The sequence below is a fragment of the Pezoporus occidentalis genome, unplaced genomic scaffold (genome assembly GCF_034315485.1).
Source record: "Pezoporus occidentalis ecotype Australia unplaced genomic scaffold, CSIRO_AGI_Poc_V1 ctg18, whole genome shotgun sequence".
In the NCBI taxonomy this organism is placed as follows: domain Eukaryota; kingdom Metazoa; phylum Chordata; class Aves; order Psittaciformes; family Psittacidae; genus Pezoporus; species Pezoporus occidentalis.
The window spans coordinates 4,970,909-4,985,683 of record NW_026913640.1 but is presented as its reverse complement, the minus strand read 5'-3'; the positions used below and the strand labels follow the sequence as shown (position 1 = coordinate 4,985,683).

The following is a 14,775-nucleotide window of genomic DNA, read 5'->3' as shown; positions in this document are numbered from 1 at the left end:
ACAAGACTAATGCCGCTTTCACTTGCACTGCAGTGCCTTACATAATTGTCTCCTGCAGTCTGAATGAAAGGGCTGGATTTTTGTGAAACGAGAAAGAACCCCTGGCATCTTCTGTAGTAACAGTCGGCATGCGGGTTTGCTACGCTTTTCATGCATTATTAATAACCACGTGGAGTACAAGTTACAAAGGAAACTTACACAGAGTTTTAAAGTTTGAAGAGAGATTACTCAACCTCTAGGTGTCCGAAGGTTTTGCCTCTGTACTGATCCTCCTTTCTGACAGAGGATTGATCCTCCAGTTTAGAAGTGAAACGGGGCAAAACTACGTATTTTCTTGTGTCAGGATGAATCTAAAACAAATTCCCAGGCATCAGAACGGGTCGTGTAACAAACGTCAGTGCAGAGGTAAGTACATAGCTACAGGTAGCAGGAGAATAGCATGTGTTGAAGAAGTTGTGGGACATGTCTAACACATGGCTTTTCATGCTGTTCTGGAAATTTGCCTGGATTTTAAGCACGTACAGAAGAAGGAGAGAATGAACATATGCATTTAATTTGCCTAATAGAAAATATCTTGACAGAAACACATGCTTGTGCAGTATATTTTGTTAGTTTGGCTTTTTAAAATGTTCGTACACTTTGTCTAATGAAAAGCTGATTGTATCTCCCATTTACCTCGTAACATGTTCAAATGCAGCTTTAAATATGATGCTAACCAGGTTAAGGAAAAATATAGGGCTTAATAGAAAACTCGTTCAAGTACAGTCACAGGGGATATCTGGGTGCTTCTAAACTTTAACCTAAAGAGTACTATAAGGCAGAATTACATGATAACCAGCTCAATTGAAACAGCAATCTTAAAAAACTTTTTTCTTAAATGAACACTGTAGATCATTTTGACCATCAGCTGCAGTGTGAGTCAGTTATTCCTTCTACAAGTATTGTCTGAAATATTTATAGGCACAGGAGAATTCCCAATGTATATGTTTCTCTTTCCAATGATAGCATCAAGTCCTTGCCCCAGGGAACTCTGAATAAAGCACAACAGTGACTAAGCACCACTTGCAGGTCAGTCTTTGTACTTTAATATTCGGAAAGCACTGGATACAGAAAGGCTAGTCTGAAGGAGAGGTTTTAATAACAATTGCCACAGAGCATCTGTGCCCAGTGCATATTGTAAAGAACTAGGAAATGTTCATGGAGATACTGTACATATATTTGGACCTCAAAATATAAGCAAGCATGTAAGTTGGCAGGGACAAGAGACATGTTGTTTCGGGGAGGTAACTCCAAACTCCCCATATTTATTTCCTAGCTGCAGTTGAATTCCTATGAGGGTCCTATGAAGTCCTATGTTGTTCCTCACCTGGTTTGACCCATTTATGCAGTAGATCTACTATTACTTACTTTTTGCTAAAAAGTACCCAGAGGTTTAATTAATCAGCATTTCTAATGATTTAGTATCTCTCAGGTAGTTTGCAATTCCCAGAGGAGACATCCTCTAAGACAAACCTCAACTCTGCCTTCCCATCCCACAATTATTCCTGGTTGCAAGTAAAATCTTGACCTGTATCCCTGTCAGTGTCTCCTCAAGGATATCTAGCTGTTGACTGAAGCTCCAAGAAACTGAAGCAGAGCCTTGCATAGAATCATAGAATACTTTGGGTTGGAAGGGACCTTCAAAGGTCATCTAGTCCAACCCCCCTGCAACAAGCAGGACATCTTCAACTGGGTCAGGTTGCTCAGAGCCCTGTCCAGGCTCTTTCCCTAAGCCTTCATCACTACTTCCCGTCTTTGCCTGTTTGGACAGCACTAGTATCTTGCCCATCCTCAGAACTGTATCATGGCATCTTTTACCAAGTTATTTTTCCAGGTCCTCACACACAGTTATATGTGAATCCTGCCTGTCTTTTCTGAATGACACCACCCAGTTTTGACCACTGTTTAACTGGATGAATTCCTTCTTTCTTCCCACCTCTCTGCCTGCCTGCCATCTACCTGCCAGTTTTTCTGGAGCTGCTTGGATGTTGCACCAATATAAGTCATACCTCAGTCTATCCTCAGGGAGTTTTCAGTTGAATGGAGAATACATAAGTGCCATTTTCTGCATCTGTTTCACTTGCTGAAATGCAGTTGGACATTGAGCCTTTCAAGGGAGAAATATTGGGAGGTCTATATGTTATAAAGCTGATGACAGGAAGAAGAGCCGCTACTGTGTCTTCTGTTCAACAGAGCATGAGGTTAAGCACAGAAGGAGCATATTATTCTACCTGTTCTATTTTTCTTTCTGTCTGAGGAGATGGGACGTATTCCAGACACAAGGCTTAACCATTGTGTTGTGGAGTACAGCTATGAGGAAGATTTCCTTCATCTCCATCATGATCTTTATTTTATTTTATGAAAATTACTTCAGTATTAGAGTCATTTCTTGGGATACAGCCAATGGCAAACCTTTCTTATCAGTTTTCCAATCAATAATGAAATACATCATTTATTAAAAGTACCTAAAAAATAAATGCAACATTTTGATTTATATAAAACCCACTGTTTTCGTTTCACATTCTGGCCAGAAAAAATTATTCCCAAAAAACATTGAAGCATTTTTTTTTTATTCCCTTGCCACTGAACTGCCAAACTGAAATGCTGGATATTTGTACAATCTCTTTATAGTGATTCTGGCCTTTTTTTCCACTGGAAATGGCTGTTTTTCACTAGTATGGTTGTTAAGCCTTTTTAAACCTAGGCTGGATTTAGCCCTTAGTTACCCTCAATGGCTCAGCTCCAACTGGTAGCCTGGTAAAGGACACCTACAAAGCTCCTTTGATATGCTGAGCATGTTAGACACAAAACAGGGAGGGCAGCAAAGGATCCTGCTTACATTGTCTTCTCTCTCAAATACTTTGTTGAGATAAATACTAATGAAGATTGATTAATTCAATGGGATAGCCCATTAATTAGGTTTCTTACACATTTGTTTTGGGGGATTTTTCCTTACCTGCTTGTGAATTTTCTAATTGCTTTAGTGTTTTGACCTTGGACCTATATGAATCTCAGTACTGGGCCTGATAGCTTTATATTCTCACATCAGATCGGTTTTGCTCTGAAGCACCAGCATTCCCTGTTCCCAGCTGCACTGACAGTGAAGTGCTGATTATCTGCAGAACCACATTGGTGATAACAAGGAGGGGCTTTTTCATTTTGTATTAATGTCATGTTTACACTGGATGCAGTCCAAACCTATCATGTTATGCTGACAACACAGGTTATAGCAACAGAAAATGTTAGGGATTTGTAACGTCACTGCACACCCAGGAGACCATGAGGCTGATGACAATGATCAGTCAAAACTTCCCCTTGCCTCTCTTGCAGAAGATGAAGGTAAGGACTCATGTGCTGTTGCTCTCTAAAAGAAACCTCTGACAAAGATGTACTACTTGAGACCCTGGCGCTGAGTGTAACCCTTGCACATCTGACCAAAGAGCAGTCAGAATGGTCTAACCAAAACAGTACACAATGCAAGAAGTATTGGCAAGGGAAGCAAATGACAGCCAAGGCACCTGAGCTGTGTTAACATGGGCTCCTCAAGATAGCCTGAGAGGCTGCTCTGGAAAATATGGCTCCAGAGTAGTGGGAGGCAGCCAAGAGTCTGCTGGCCGGGTAGAGTGGTGTCCGTACTGGAGCTTAAGTTATGGGATAGTGTTTTTAAACCGGCACCATGGAAATTCTCCACTCTTTTGGAGAGGATCTCACAAACAAGTATGTGTCCTCAAGGGTAGGACAAACCTCAGATAAAACATAAGCTGAAAGAAAGGCGTCTGTAATATTTTTTATGGGGGATCAAAATTTTAACTATTTTTTACAAGTATGTCATTTTTTTACTTGCTTTAATTTTCTTCATGTAAATAAAATAGCCCCACTGAGTTCTGCCTATCTGTAGGTGCTGGCAATGATCTGTACAGAGCTTTAAAAGGCTTTTGCTTCAAATAGTGGGAGCTGGTAATCTGAGTGGGTGCTTCCCATTGGCAAGTCCCTTATCCAGTATAGCCCTGCACACACACCTTCAAGGGCACCAGTCCTGGCAATCTGTCAAGAACACTTCTTAAAATGACTCCAGTGACTTTAGCAGACGGTATGGGCAGATGCAGCAATATTCTCCAAAAGAAGAAACTTTATCCGTGCAAGACTGCTGGCCGGAGAGTCTGAGTGAAGGACTATGTTTTTTTAACATTCCATGCAGTATTTATCCAGGCCTTTTTGGTTTTTTCACAGCTTTTTTACTAATTAAAAAACCCCAAACAAAGAACACACTCCATTTTATTCTCAGCCTAATGTGATTGGTAAGGACTGGGGACTCTGCAGTCCTGGCACACAGTTCCCTGTGCATTACTCAGCAGTGTATGGAGCTGGCTGTTTGGAGGTGCCCAGCCTCATGTGCCTGGCTTCTTCCCATAACTGCATACAAAAGATGCCCACATCACCTGGGTGTCCTCAGGCACCCAAGGCTCTCGAATCAGCTCAGTTAGTTACTCTGTTTACAGCAAAACTTTCCAGAAAGTGTGTCCCATGGATCTGATAGAAATCATCCCAAAAGGGCAATGTGTAAAGGATTGATTTAAATTCCAGCTTCCAATAGAGCTGCTGTGTGATTTCTCTTCACAGAGTTAAAAATTAGATGCAGGAAAAATAAACAGAAACATTAAGCTCTGAAATCTCTTTTTTTCCACTTTCATTTTGGTAAGACAGAACTAATTGGCCATTCTATTTGCTATGTATCCTGCTGCTGAGCTAATCCTTTCTGTGCCCTAGATTTTTATTAGCCTTGCTTGCTTATTAAGGAAAGACTTACTTTCTAGGACTCCTTTAAATTCCATTTGCTACTACTCTGCCTTTTCTCTTGAATATATTTTTTCCTGTAGTGTTCTTTAAAGATTCTTGGCCTTTTCTAACCGGGGACATATTTATAGTAGCCTGCTCTACTTTCCGTAATCATTAGTGATCTTCCCAGCAGGATGTGTTCCTTTGCCTTCTCCTAATGTGATTCAGGTACATTCAGATCTAAAATGCCCTTATATTTGAACCGTTATGTTGGAGTTTATTGTACCAAATCAAACTCCAGTAAACCTTCCTGAGGCTTTTCTTTGTCAGTTTGCACAGCACTCATGGGATATTTGCTGTCAAAGTCCGTGCATCTTAGTAATAACACCTTAGCACTGTTAATGTAAATATGCTTTACTTTTCCTTTGGCCTGCTCTTTTGTTTTAATTCCTTAAGTATTCAGATTTCTTTCGAGACAGTCGGAGGAAAGAAGCTCTTGTTCTTTACGGACAATGAAATACCAGAATTAAATGTGGAAACAAGCATGAATGTCAGGCTATTAGCGGTGTCTATGGGTATGCCCACCAAGCCTAGAATGGTATAAGTACAGTAATCTGATTTCCAAATTTGGCTGTGGGAGCATATTACTATGCTTAGAGATGGTTAAATGTGGGCATAAATAAAGTGTTTTAACAGAATTAATAACACTTATACACACAGTCCAGCCATTGAACACAAATGTCTTTTAAGAAAAGTAGAAGTACTCTGTGCTGTCCTGTGCACGAGTGTGCGTACACATATTCATAGAGATACAAGGTATTTGTAGCCAGTGAGTTGTGGTTCCTAAGCTTGATTTAAAAACTGAATGAGTTCATTATAATCCCTTCACCACCACCACTCCCCCCCCAAAAAAAAAATCTGAGGAATCAATCTAATCGTATTTACTACATGAACATGTGGAAGTGCTTATCTGGGATAAACCCTGGGACTACATATTTCTCTCTCTTTTTCCTTAAACAGAATGAAAATGCCCTTGTGAAAATAAAGGAGTTAGGAGTCGAGCTTGAAAAGATCAGGGATGAAGTTGGTAAGTAGTACAAGCAAAATAACGACAAAGTGATTTTCTCACTTTAAACAGAAGTAGTTATTCCCTGTGACCTGATCCTGGGGAACCTGCATACGTGTGACAAAGTGTATTCTGAAGCCCAGTGGCAAGGGGGTTTGTGGCTTTGCAGAGAACTGTGATTTTACCTCTTTTTTTGTAGAGATGGGTCCATCACCGCATACACTGGAGCTCATTGTGCATCACTTTTACTAGACAAACTGTTTGTCATATATCCATAGCTTCTGTTCTCAAACTACATACCACCACCACCAAGGAGAAAGCATGCTGTGATGAGAAGTGGGAACCTAGGACCATTGTGGTGCCCAGTGACTGGGAATGCATCATTTACTTATATTTTGCTGTTCAGCTACAAGCTGTAGGACACCAAGCTCAGAACTTTCTTACTAATATCTCTAAGGTCTTTTCCTGGTCCAAAGACAGCAAAAGCAACATGTCTCATACAGTCTGTGTATTCCCTGTGTATTTGCATGCACCACTTTTCCTGTTTGATATCTGATCTAGACAGGAGAGACAGGCAGGGTGTAAAGACATTGAGAGAAGAATACGTGATTTTGTACTGGCTTGAGCCAACAGGCTGAATTCTTTTGGGCTTAGATCTCCCCAGAACAGGTGTGACATTGGGTTCATCATCCACAGGGCAAATGGAGAGGGCGAAGGGCACCTGAAGGACCACTGGGGCAGGGGGCACCCTAAGTACGAAAAGGTGTTGAAACCAGTGATGACTGGAGCTGTGAACAGTGGGGACCCCTCAGCTTTGCCTGCATGTGAGAGCCCAGTTGCTGGATCACACACTGGGTTGTGTTATGGGAGGGTAACTTGGCTGGCAAAAGGGGGCCAACCGAGTTACCCTTGTGAGGTGGGCAGAACTGCAAGACCTCCCTGTGCTTCATCTTCACCTTACCTATGATAACCCACTGCAGAAAAACTGATGCCCAACAGATTGTGCTCCCTGCTGTGCCCTTCTGAATTTTCTTGGCTGATCATTGCTTCATAGAGAGCTTTGTTGTCCCCATGGCCAAAAGATACTGCAGCAATAGCAAAACAGCATTTTCAGTTATTCCCTGATGCCTGCCTTCATCCATCCGCTGCATCTCCACAGCTCTCACAGCAAAGCTGTTGCCATGGGTGCATTCTTTAGGCAGGGCATATCTTAAGCTCTCCATTAAACACCCTACCACTTTCTAGCAGGCTATGTTTTCTCAGTTTGTACTGCTGAAGTGAATACAAATCACCAGTGGTTTTGCTGGAGAACTTTGTCAGGTATATAAGTGACTGCCTGTTAAGGAGGCACAGAGCAGAATGTTCCAGTAATAGGGCATCAATGCAGTGTCTACTCTTGTCATTGCTCTTGTGCATACAGCAACAGGTAACTCCTCTGCATGAAACTGAGAACTGATGGAGTACATGGGAATGGTTTTGGTCAGAACCGGAAATACTCCAGAAAAGCAGTGTGAGGTCTCATCTGAGCCGTACTGCTTCAGGAGGGAGATTAGCCATAGAAGTGTATGTGCTTTCTTTCTCAGAGAGTGGAAAGATGGTGTGAGATAGTCCTTTCCTCAGTGGTCCTGTGGGCATGTGCATTGGTGAGGAGCCATCACAGGCCACTTCTTCCTGAGCAAGCCACCACTCTTGTCAGACAATGAGATGCTGAGCAGAAGCTGTTTAGGAGCAACAGGGGTGGCTGGTGATCTGTCCTGCTTGTTGAAGATGACCTCTCAATACAACCCTGAGCTGCAACATGCCCGGTAGGGATGGACAAAAAAATGAACACACTCAGGTACTGTACTCCAGCAGGGTGTGAAAACACCAATCAGGAGTACAAATCCCGGTCATATCCATACATACAGAAGGTGAATGTTTATGGGTTTTAGTGTAAGTAATTGTTGGACTCTTTCTTTTCCATTGGATGAAAACTGTAATATTTGATTTTGTGAAATAGCCAGTGTTTTAAATCTGTGGACAAGGCGAGATGACATGTATCATGTGCATAAGAGCAGTTCTCATCAGTGTGGTGTTTGCTGTCTCTAAAGCAGTGCAAGCTGGGACTTTGGGTGCTATGGGAGACTTGCAGCCTACCTGTGCTACAAGAGAGTTATTTTGGTCTTTCTATCTGATGAATCTGTATGTTGTACAGTATTGTACATCTTCTGACAAGCTTTATGCAAATAAAGAATGAAACATTTATCTGACAACAGCCACCATAGATGACTCTATGAAGAAGTGTAGGGAAAACCTACAGAGCATGTTTTGACTGCAACGAAGTTGTAGCTCTGACTTGTCTCAGTCATTTGCCAAGTAGTCTTTCATTTATTTCAAAACAACCAGTCCAGTTAAACAGCATGGGTGTTGGTCTGAAATTCCTGATTTCTTATGTGTAATTTCACTATGTGAGACTCACTGATTCAAATGAATGAATCAATAAAACAAGGCTGGACTAGCCAGGGTTGATACAGGTCATGTGCCCAACAGTTAGCTGTTTAGGCAATAACTAATTCAGAATTATGATTTAGGTGCTGAATGTGCCTGGTTTTGAAAGCACACAGACTTTATTAACTTCAGCAGAAACTGAAGGATTCTGCTGTACAAAGCAATGAAGCTGTGAGATGCAATCCACTGTTCAGAAAAGTCAGAACATATTTTTAATGAAATCTCTTTTGGTACATAAACCCACTATTTAAGCAATAGCAGTGGTGGATCCTGGTAAAATAGCCTAGGGAGACCTGCACCTTCTGGAGGCAGGCAAAACATTTAGGTTTGGATAACATTATCCACCTTTACCTCCAGCACTGCTGTGAAGTATCGCACTTTATCTGAAATCAGCGGGCAGTGAAATAGGAAAGTGATTCTCCCTTCCCAGCCCTGAGGAGGAATGTGGCCTCTATAAATGCTGAGGGACTTGTTATTTTATGCAATAAGATTTGCTCATGTATTTTGCTAGAAATGCCAAGGCTCAGAAAACATGACAAGCAATTGTTCCATGCTCAAGACATCCATCTTTATAAATTATAATTGTAAGCACTTTTCAGCTGCAATATTCAACACCGAGATTCCTGGAATAAAGACGTTTTGAACACCAGCTGTTTCCCTTCAAACTGATGGAAATTAAATGTCGGAATTACCTGCTCCTTTGCTGCCAGAAAAACGGCATGTGAAGTGAGTTGAGAGGAGGGATGCAGATGTGTAAGCACTTCATGAATGGAAGACCATCAGATGTCAAGTCTAAAATTTGTCTGTGTTCATGGTCTGAAAGCCAAAGCCTGTGTACCACCTCCCCCTGGATATGCTTCCCAGTCAGGACCTTTACCCTGAGTGAGGTGGCTGTGATTTGTCTGTGGCTCTGTGGCCAGGGGTCAGGAGGAAGAGTAGAGTCTGCATGGCAAAGAGCCCACTCTTCATGTCAGAAGCAGACAGACGGTCTCTGTGCAAGGGTACATGATATCAGCCTCCAGCTTCCCATGAGAACTGCTCCCTGAAACACAAAGTGCCAGGGCTGGGGATGCTGAGCTGTGCCTCAGACTGGGTTTAGGATCATAGACTATATTGAAAAAGACCCTTAAGATCATCAGGTCCAACCATTACCCCAGTACTGTCAAGTCCACCACTAGGCCATGTCACTAAGTGCCTCAACTACACGTTTTTTTAACACTTCCAGGGACAGTGATTTCACCACTTCCCTGGGAAGCCTGCTCCCGTTTGTGTGGTACAATCAGTCGAGTAGTTACATCTCCCTTTCCATCACCTCCCTAGCATGGCCCTGAAATGGGGTTTGCTGATCTAGAACACTGTAAAAGCCACTTGGTGCTCAGGCAGCAGGGAAGCAATGTCAGCAGCTCTCATTTAACCCAGTGTGCTGTCATCCTGGGAAATGCCATGTTATGTCAGTCATTTCCAGCCTCTAAGCAGCAACTGAAATACCTACAGAGAAAGAAAAAGAAAACCCATGTGTAACTCTTCTGGAAAACAGCTGATAGCAGTTGTGTTCTGTTTGTCTTGTTCCATGTCGGTAATACAGGTGACTCAGCCTGGTTCGCCAGAACCACCCTCTAAAGCCACTTAAACTGCTTAAACACCGCCTGTGGCCAGTTAGGCTTTCCCATGCTGAGTGCTGCTCCCCAGCTGCATAACAGAGCCACAGGGCTGCATGGGTGCTGCCTTCTGCTATTCCTGTCCCAGTGGGTCCAGGCCCAAAGGTCCATCTCCTGTCTAAGAAAAAATTCAGTCTTTCCTCACCACTTCTGTCCTTGGCCTCATATGTCTCTGGGAGACTGTGGTAGGAGTCACTCCTTCATGTTGGAGGTGTATATTCAATATATTCAGGTATATCTGGTATAGGCAAACTTCCTGGGCAAATGGCTTCGTTTTCTGCCTCCAATAGCATTTTTGGGTGCCTGGTGAACATGCCCTGCAGCCCCTCTTTCACTGCTTTCCTCTTCCCTCCATTTTGCACCTGCATTAGGGTTGATTTGTGAATAGTTTTGTTTCAGGTTACAGAAAGACTTTCAGATGGACTTTCTTTTGGTTAGAGCATGTCATTTCATTGCCAGCCCTCCCTGTGTGCTTGGTAACCTCATTAGAGAGGCTGGAGAGAGACAGGGTTCATTACAGCTCCAATTTAAAGCTTGAGTAAGTATGAATTCTACTGAATGCAGAGCATCAAGCACTACCCCTTGCCCTCCAGCTCTGGGATCACTTGGTATGCCAAAGAAAATCAAAATGCAAAAAGCGAGAGAAAGGGTTTAGAGCTCTAATCCAAACTGCCAGGAGACAAGACATTTCAGCTAATGACCATGTAAATTCTGCTGTTTCATTCTGGGTATGATGCAGGTAGGAAAGTTTCCTGTGTGCTGCTGGTGCAGTGCTAAGCTCACTAGTTCATGCTCATTTTTTCTCTGTAAGGAGCAGAGAACTTGAAAGAGACAGAGTCCATCTTAGTGAAACATCAGGATCAGAACAGGACCCCAGTAGTGATATCTGTCTGGATATTGGTGTCCAGTAAGTGTGGAAGTAGAGCTCTAAACAGGGTGAAAAATATGGGGAAGGGGATGGTTAGCTTGAGTGCCCAAGCTACCTTGCACAGGTGTACCTATGTTGTGGTTTAAGGCTTAAAGCACAGCAACCTAACATGATCTGTGGTCACAGTGGTAGGTAACTTTGATCAACTGTTGCTATCCCGAATAAAAATGAGCACAGTCTGATACCACAGTAGAAAAAGACAGCAAAACACACGCAGGGTTTGCCCCATTCTGAGCAAATATATAGTCATAGGACAAATATGGTTTTGAAACATTCAAAAATTGTCTACCCAGGCAGGCAGCTGCTTCCAGTCAGCTGATTTACAATGCCATACAGGTCCGTGCATGCCAAAGGAAGGATGAATGGTTATCACAGATGATATATTCAAAAGGTGATCATTTTTCTAAATCACCTCTGGGTCTAAATCAATACAAAGGTCTAGATGCCTTTAAAAACACATCTCTGAGAAGACAGTGTTGTTCTTAATGTTATGGTCGTGATGACTTTAATCACGTTTTACCTTTTAGATCTTTGCATCAGCAAACTTGCTCTCCAAATGTAGTCTGGCTGACCTCATCCAGCTTGCCTCAGGTCTTCAATATCTGGATTGATTGCAATGTTCTTCAGCAAAGCAAAAGGCTGAGGACACAGTGTTCACGACACTGCTGTCTAGGGACGCAGGGAACGATACTGGTGGGGAACCAAATGGGAAATAGACTGAATATCCTCAGCTTGATGGAAGTGTTGGAGTTGCGCTTCTATAACTCTGTGAATTCAGACACATGGTCACTGTGTTAGTCCACAAGAGAAAAATTTCACTTTTTCTGATTGCCTTCAGTACCAGCCTTTCATTTGCGTTGAGTCCATGAAGCACACACGATAGTGTTTTGAATGTAAAAAAAAAGTTAAGCAAGCATGCATTAATGGATTCAAGAGGTGGAGCTGCTGTGAAAATCAGGTTTATGGGGTGAGCAGCTTCTAACAGCTGGAAAATGGGACATATGAGTTACATTTCCTTCTCCTGGTCAAATGGTCAATCACACCCCTGAGAGCCCAGGCAGCTTCTGTCTTCCTGGCGCATGGCTGGAAGTGGGGACTTAGTCATGATCACAGTTTGAAAGAAAAGTCTTGTATCCCAGTTGAAAGGCTTTGTGTCAAATGATTGTCTCACATGCTGTTTCTTATATCCAAGGCAAAGTAAAAGCCCCAAAGCCTCGATTTGTGTGTCCAAGACTGTGCTGGCCAGGAGGGGACATCCAGTCAGCCTGCGGGTCCATGGAGTTCCCTGCTTCCTCTAATTAATATTATTATTATGCTTCATCTGATCCCAGTTTTGCAATCAAACAAACATGGGTTTGTGTGTGTGTGAGGGAAAGGGACAGAGAAAAAAGCAACAGCCAGAGCTTATTGGTGTCTTATTGGAGATTCACAGGAGCCTCAGAGTCAGAGAGAACTGCTCTGATCAGTGCTGTACAAATAGATCTCATGCCACAATTTGCTCCCATGGACTTTTGAGCCTGACTGTATGGTCTTGTCTCTACAGCTCTCAACACAGCAAGATGGAAGGAACTACAGAGCAAGAAGGAGGAGCTGGAGAGGCGCTTTGAGGAAGAGGTGAAGCAGCTTCACAAGCAGCAGCAGGAGGAGCTGCAGGTGCTAGAGCAGCGGCTGCAGGAGGAGTACAACACCAAGAGGGAGAGTCTGCAGGAGCAGCACAGGCTGCAGCTGGAGCAAGTCAAATTGCAGCATCAGGACCAGGTCAGTCTCTGCCTGTTCCCTTTGAAGAGTAGACTATGCTAGTACTGTGTTCAGCTAATGAAATATATGGAACATTCCAACATGAAGACACAGGTACCGAACCGATGACTGGTTCTCCCTTCTACTGCTCAGAGGAAGAGATGCACCCAGCTCAGAGCATGCCAAAATGAGCAAGCCTACTTGAGGGACCAGAGTTGCTCAGCTTTGACACTGCTCAGCTGGCACTGGTCCCAGCCAGAATTACAGAAGAGGCACTTAACTCATGAGCATTTTAATAGCCAGAAATAACTATGACATGGGTTAACTGAGTTAATCAAGCCTATAGATTCAGTTAGTGACAAGTTGGAATTAGCATCCAAGGGAGCTGCTTCCCAGTAGACTCTTTGCTATGAAAAATTGCAGACAGGAGGTTACACTGCAAGATTAACAGAGTTGTTTGGGATGTGGATATGAAACACGCAGAAGACAGAAAAATCCCTGCAGACCATCTGGAACCTATTTAATTGTTTTTCTAGATAAATAAGCTGCCAATGATGGTGGCAGTGAAAGGAGAATCCTTCACCTTCTGAAGATGTTGGAGTTGAGCAAATCATTCCTATGGGGTGCTGCTCAGCTAAGAAGCAATTAGTGTATGAATAAAGGCTTAAGCAAGGGCAAGGTAAAGAACATGGCAACACTCATGAGGTTTCAGCACACAGACAGCATGTTCAAGGACTGTGCTCTCGGAAAAGAGAAATGATAGTCCCTATCCCATTAGTAGTCCACTGAGTCATCTAGCCCCACTTTCTCTGCTCTTTATTTATTTTCCCTGCAATGTTATCAGCAGGCTGAATCCTCGTTGTTTTGCAAACAGTTCTTCACCACTGAGTTCTTTTTGCAAACAGTTCTTCACCACCCACATTATTATGAAAATTAGTTTAGATAGTTTTAAATTCCATGTTAAAGGCCTATCTTTCATTCTAAGAGCATGATTTTCCCAATATGCGTGGAAATTTTGCTTCTTTTGGGTAATCTAACATATGCATTTGACAGTTAAGTGCATTGAAATAACATTTATTCCATTCAAGACATGCTCAGCTGCAGTAACTTTCTGCCATTATTTAACATGACAGTGAGCAAAAAAACTGTTTAAAGTCACATTAATTTGCAATGAACAGCTGTTTCATTGTAAAAGCAAATTAGTTTGATCCTCTGCATTGCTAGTTATCACAGATAATGTGTTAAATGGAGGGAATAAGATCCCTGTGATTACAAAACCCAAAAAAGCAAATTGATGCAAAACTGTTCTGGACCACTGACAGCACCTTGATCACCACCTCTTACTGTATTTTCTTTAGGCACCATCATTAGGGACCTTGCTTTGCCTTTACCCAAGTCTGTTAACAATGTACTGAAGGAGTCCCAACCCATTGGGTGCACAGGAACACAGGCTGCCCACAGCTTTCTTCCAGCTGTATCCCTGCTCCCATGATGGCTCTGTGCAATGTGGTGTGTGGTGCACTGCGCAGCTTGCAGCAGCGGGACCTCTTTCTGGCCTCAGTATGAGACTGGGGAGGAAGATTTGTGGCTTCACTGCTGTCTTGCTTACTTCCACACTGTCCGGAGAACTTGTGTGTCTGCACTGAAAAAGGTGCTGTCATAACCTTCCATCAGTTTATTGATGTGGACTCAAAATACACGGCTCAAGAGGACATAGGAATTTGGGTATTGATGACTTTGTAGGATACTCTTTTTCAAGAGGAAGTGTGACAGATTGCAATTCCTTTTTCATGCCCACTGATAATAATTTCAATGTTTCTGTAGAAATAAATATTTCAGAACTGTGAATCATTCATAGGCACTTTCCAGGGAAGTTAATTCAAAACCTTACAATAAAAATCATTGCAGCAAAGTGCCGTGAAGACAAAAGCCAGGATAGCTCAGTACTGTGCATATTTCTCTGACCATCAGAGGGAGTCAGGCCATCAATTTAGATTAATGGAATGTTGAGATTTCTGAACATTTTGTAAATGGCTTCTTCACTTAAGGGCTTTTTTGCCTTTTCTTTGTTATGTATCTCTTTT

At 42.6% G+C, this 14,775-nt stretch overlaps 1 protein-coding gene across 4 annotated transcripts in view; it reads left to right on the top strand.

Annotated features, from left to right (window-relative positions):
• The window catches only part of MTUS2 (microtubule associated scaffold protein 2), a 284,828-nt gene that overhangs the window by 251,412 nt on the left and 18,641 nt on the right, over nucleotides 1-14,775 (top strand). For all 4 annotated transcript variants that reach the window (XM_062615081.1, XM_062615082.1, XM_062615083.1 and 1 more), the window contains 2 exons: nucleotides 5,836-5,902; nucleotides 12,498-12,712. In XM_062615081.1, the coding sequence (XP_062471065.1) occupies nucleotides 5,836-5,902; nucleotides 12,498-12,712 (282 nt within the window). The remainder of the gene's footprint in view (nucleotides 1-5,835; nucleotides 5,903-12,497; nucleotides 12,713-14,775) is intronic.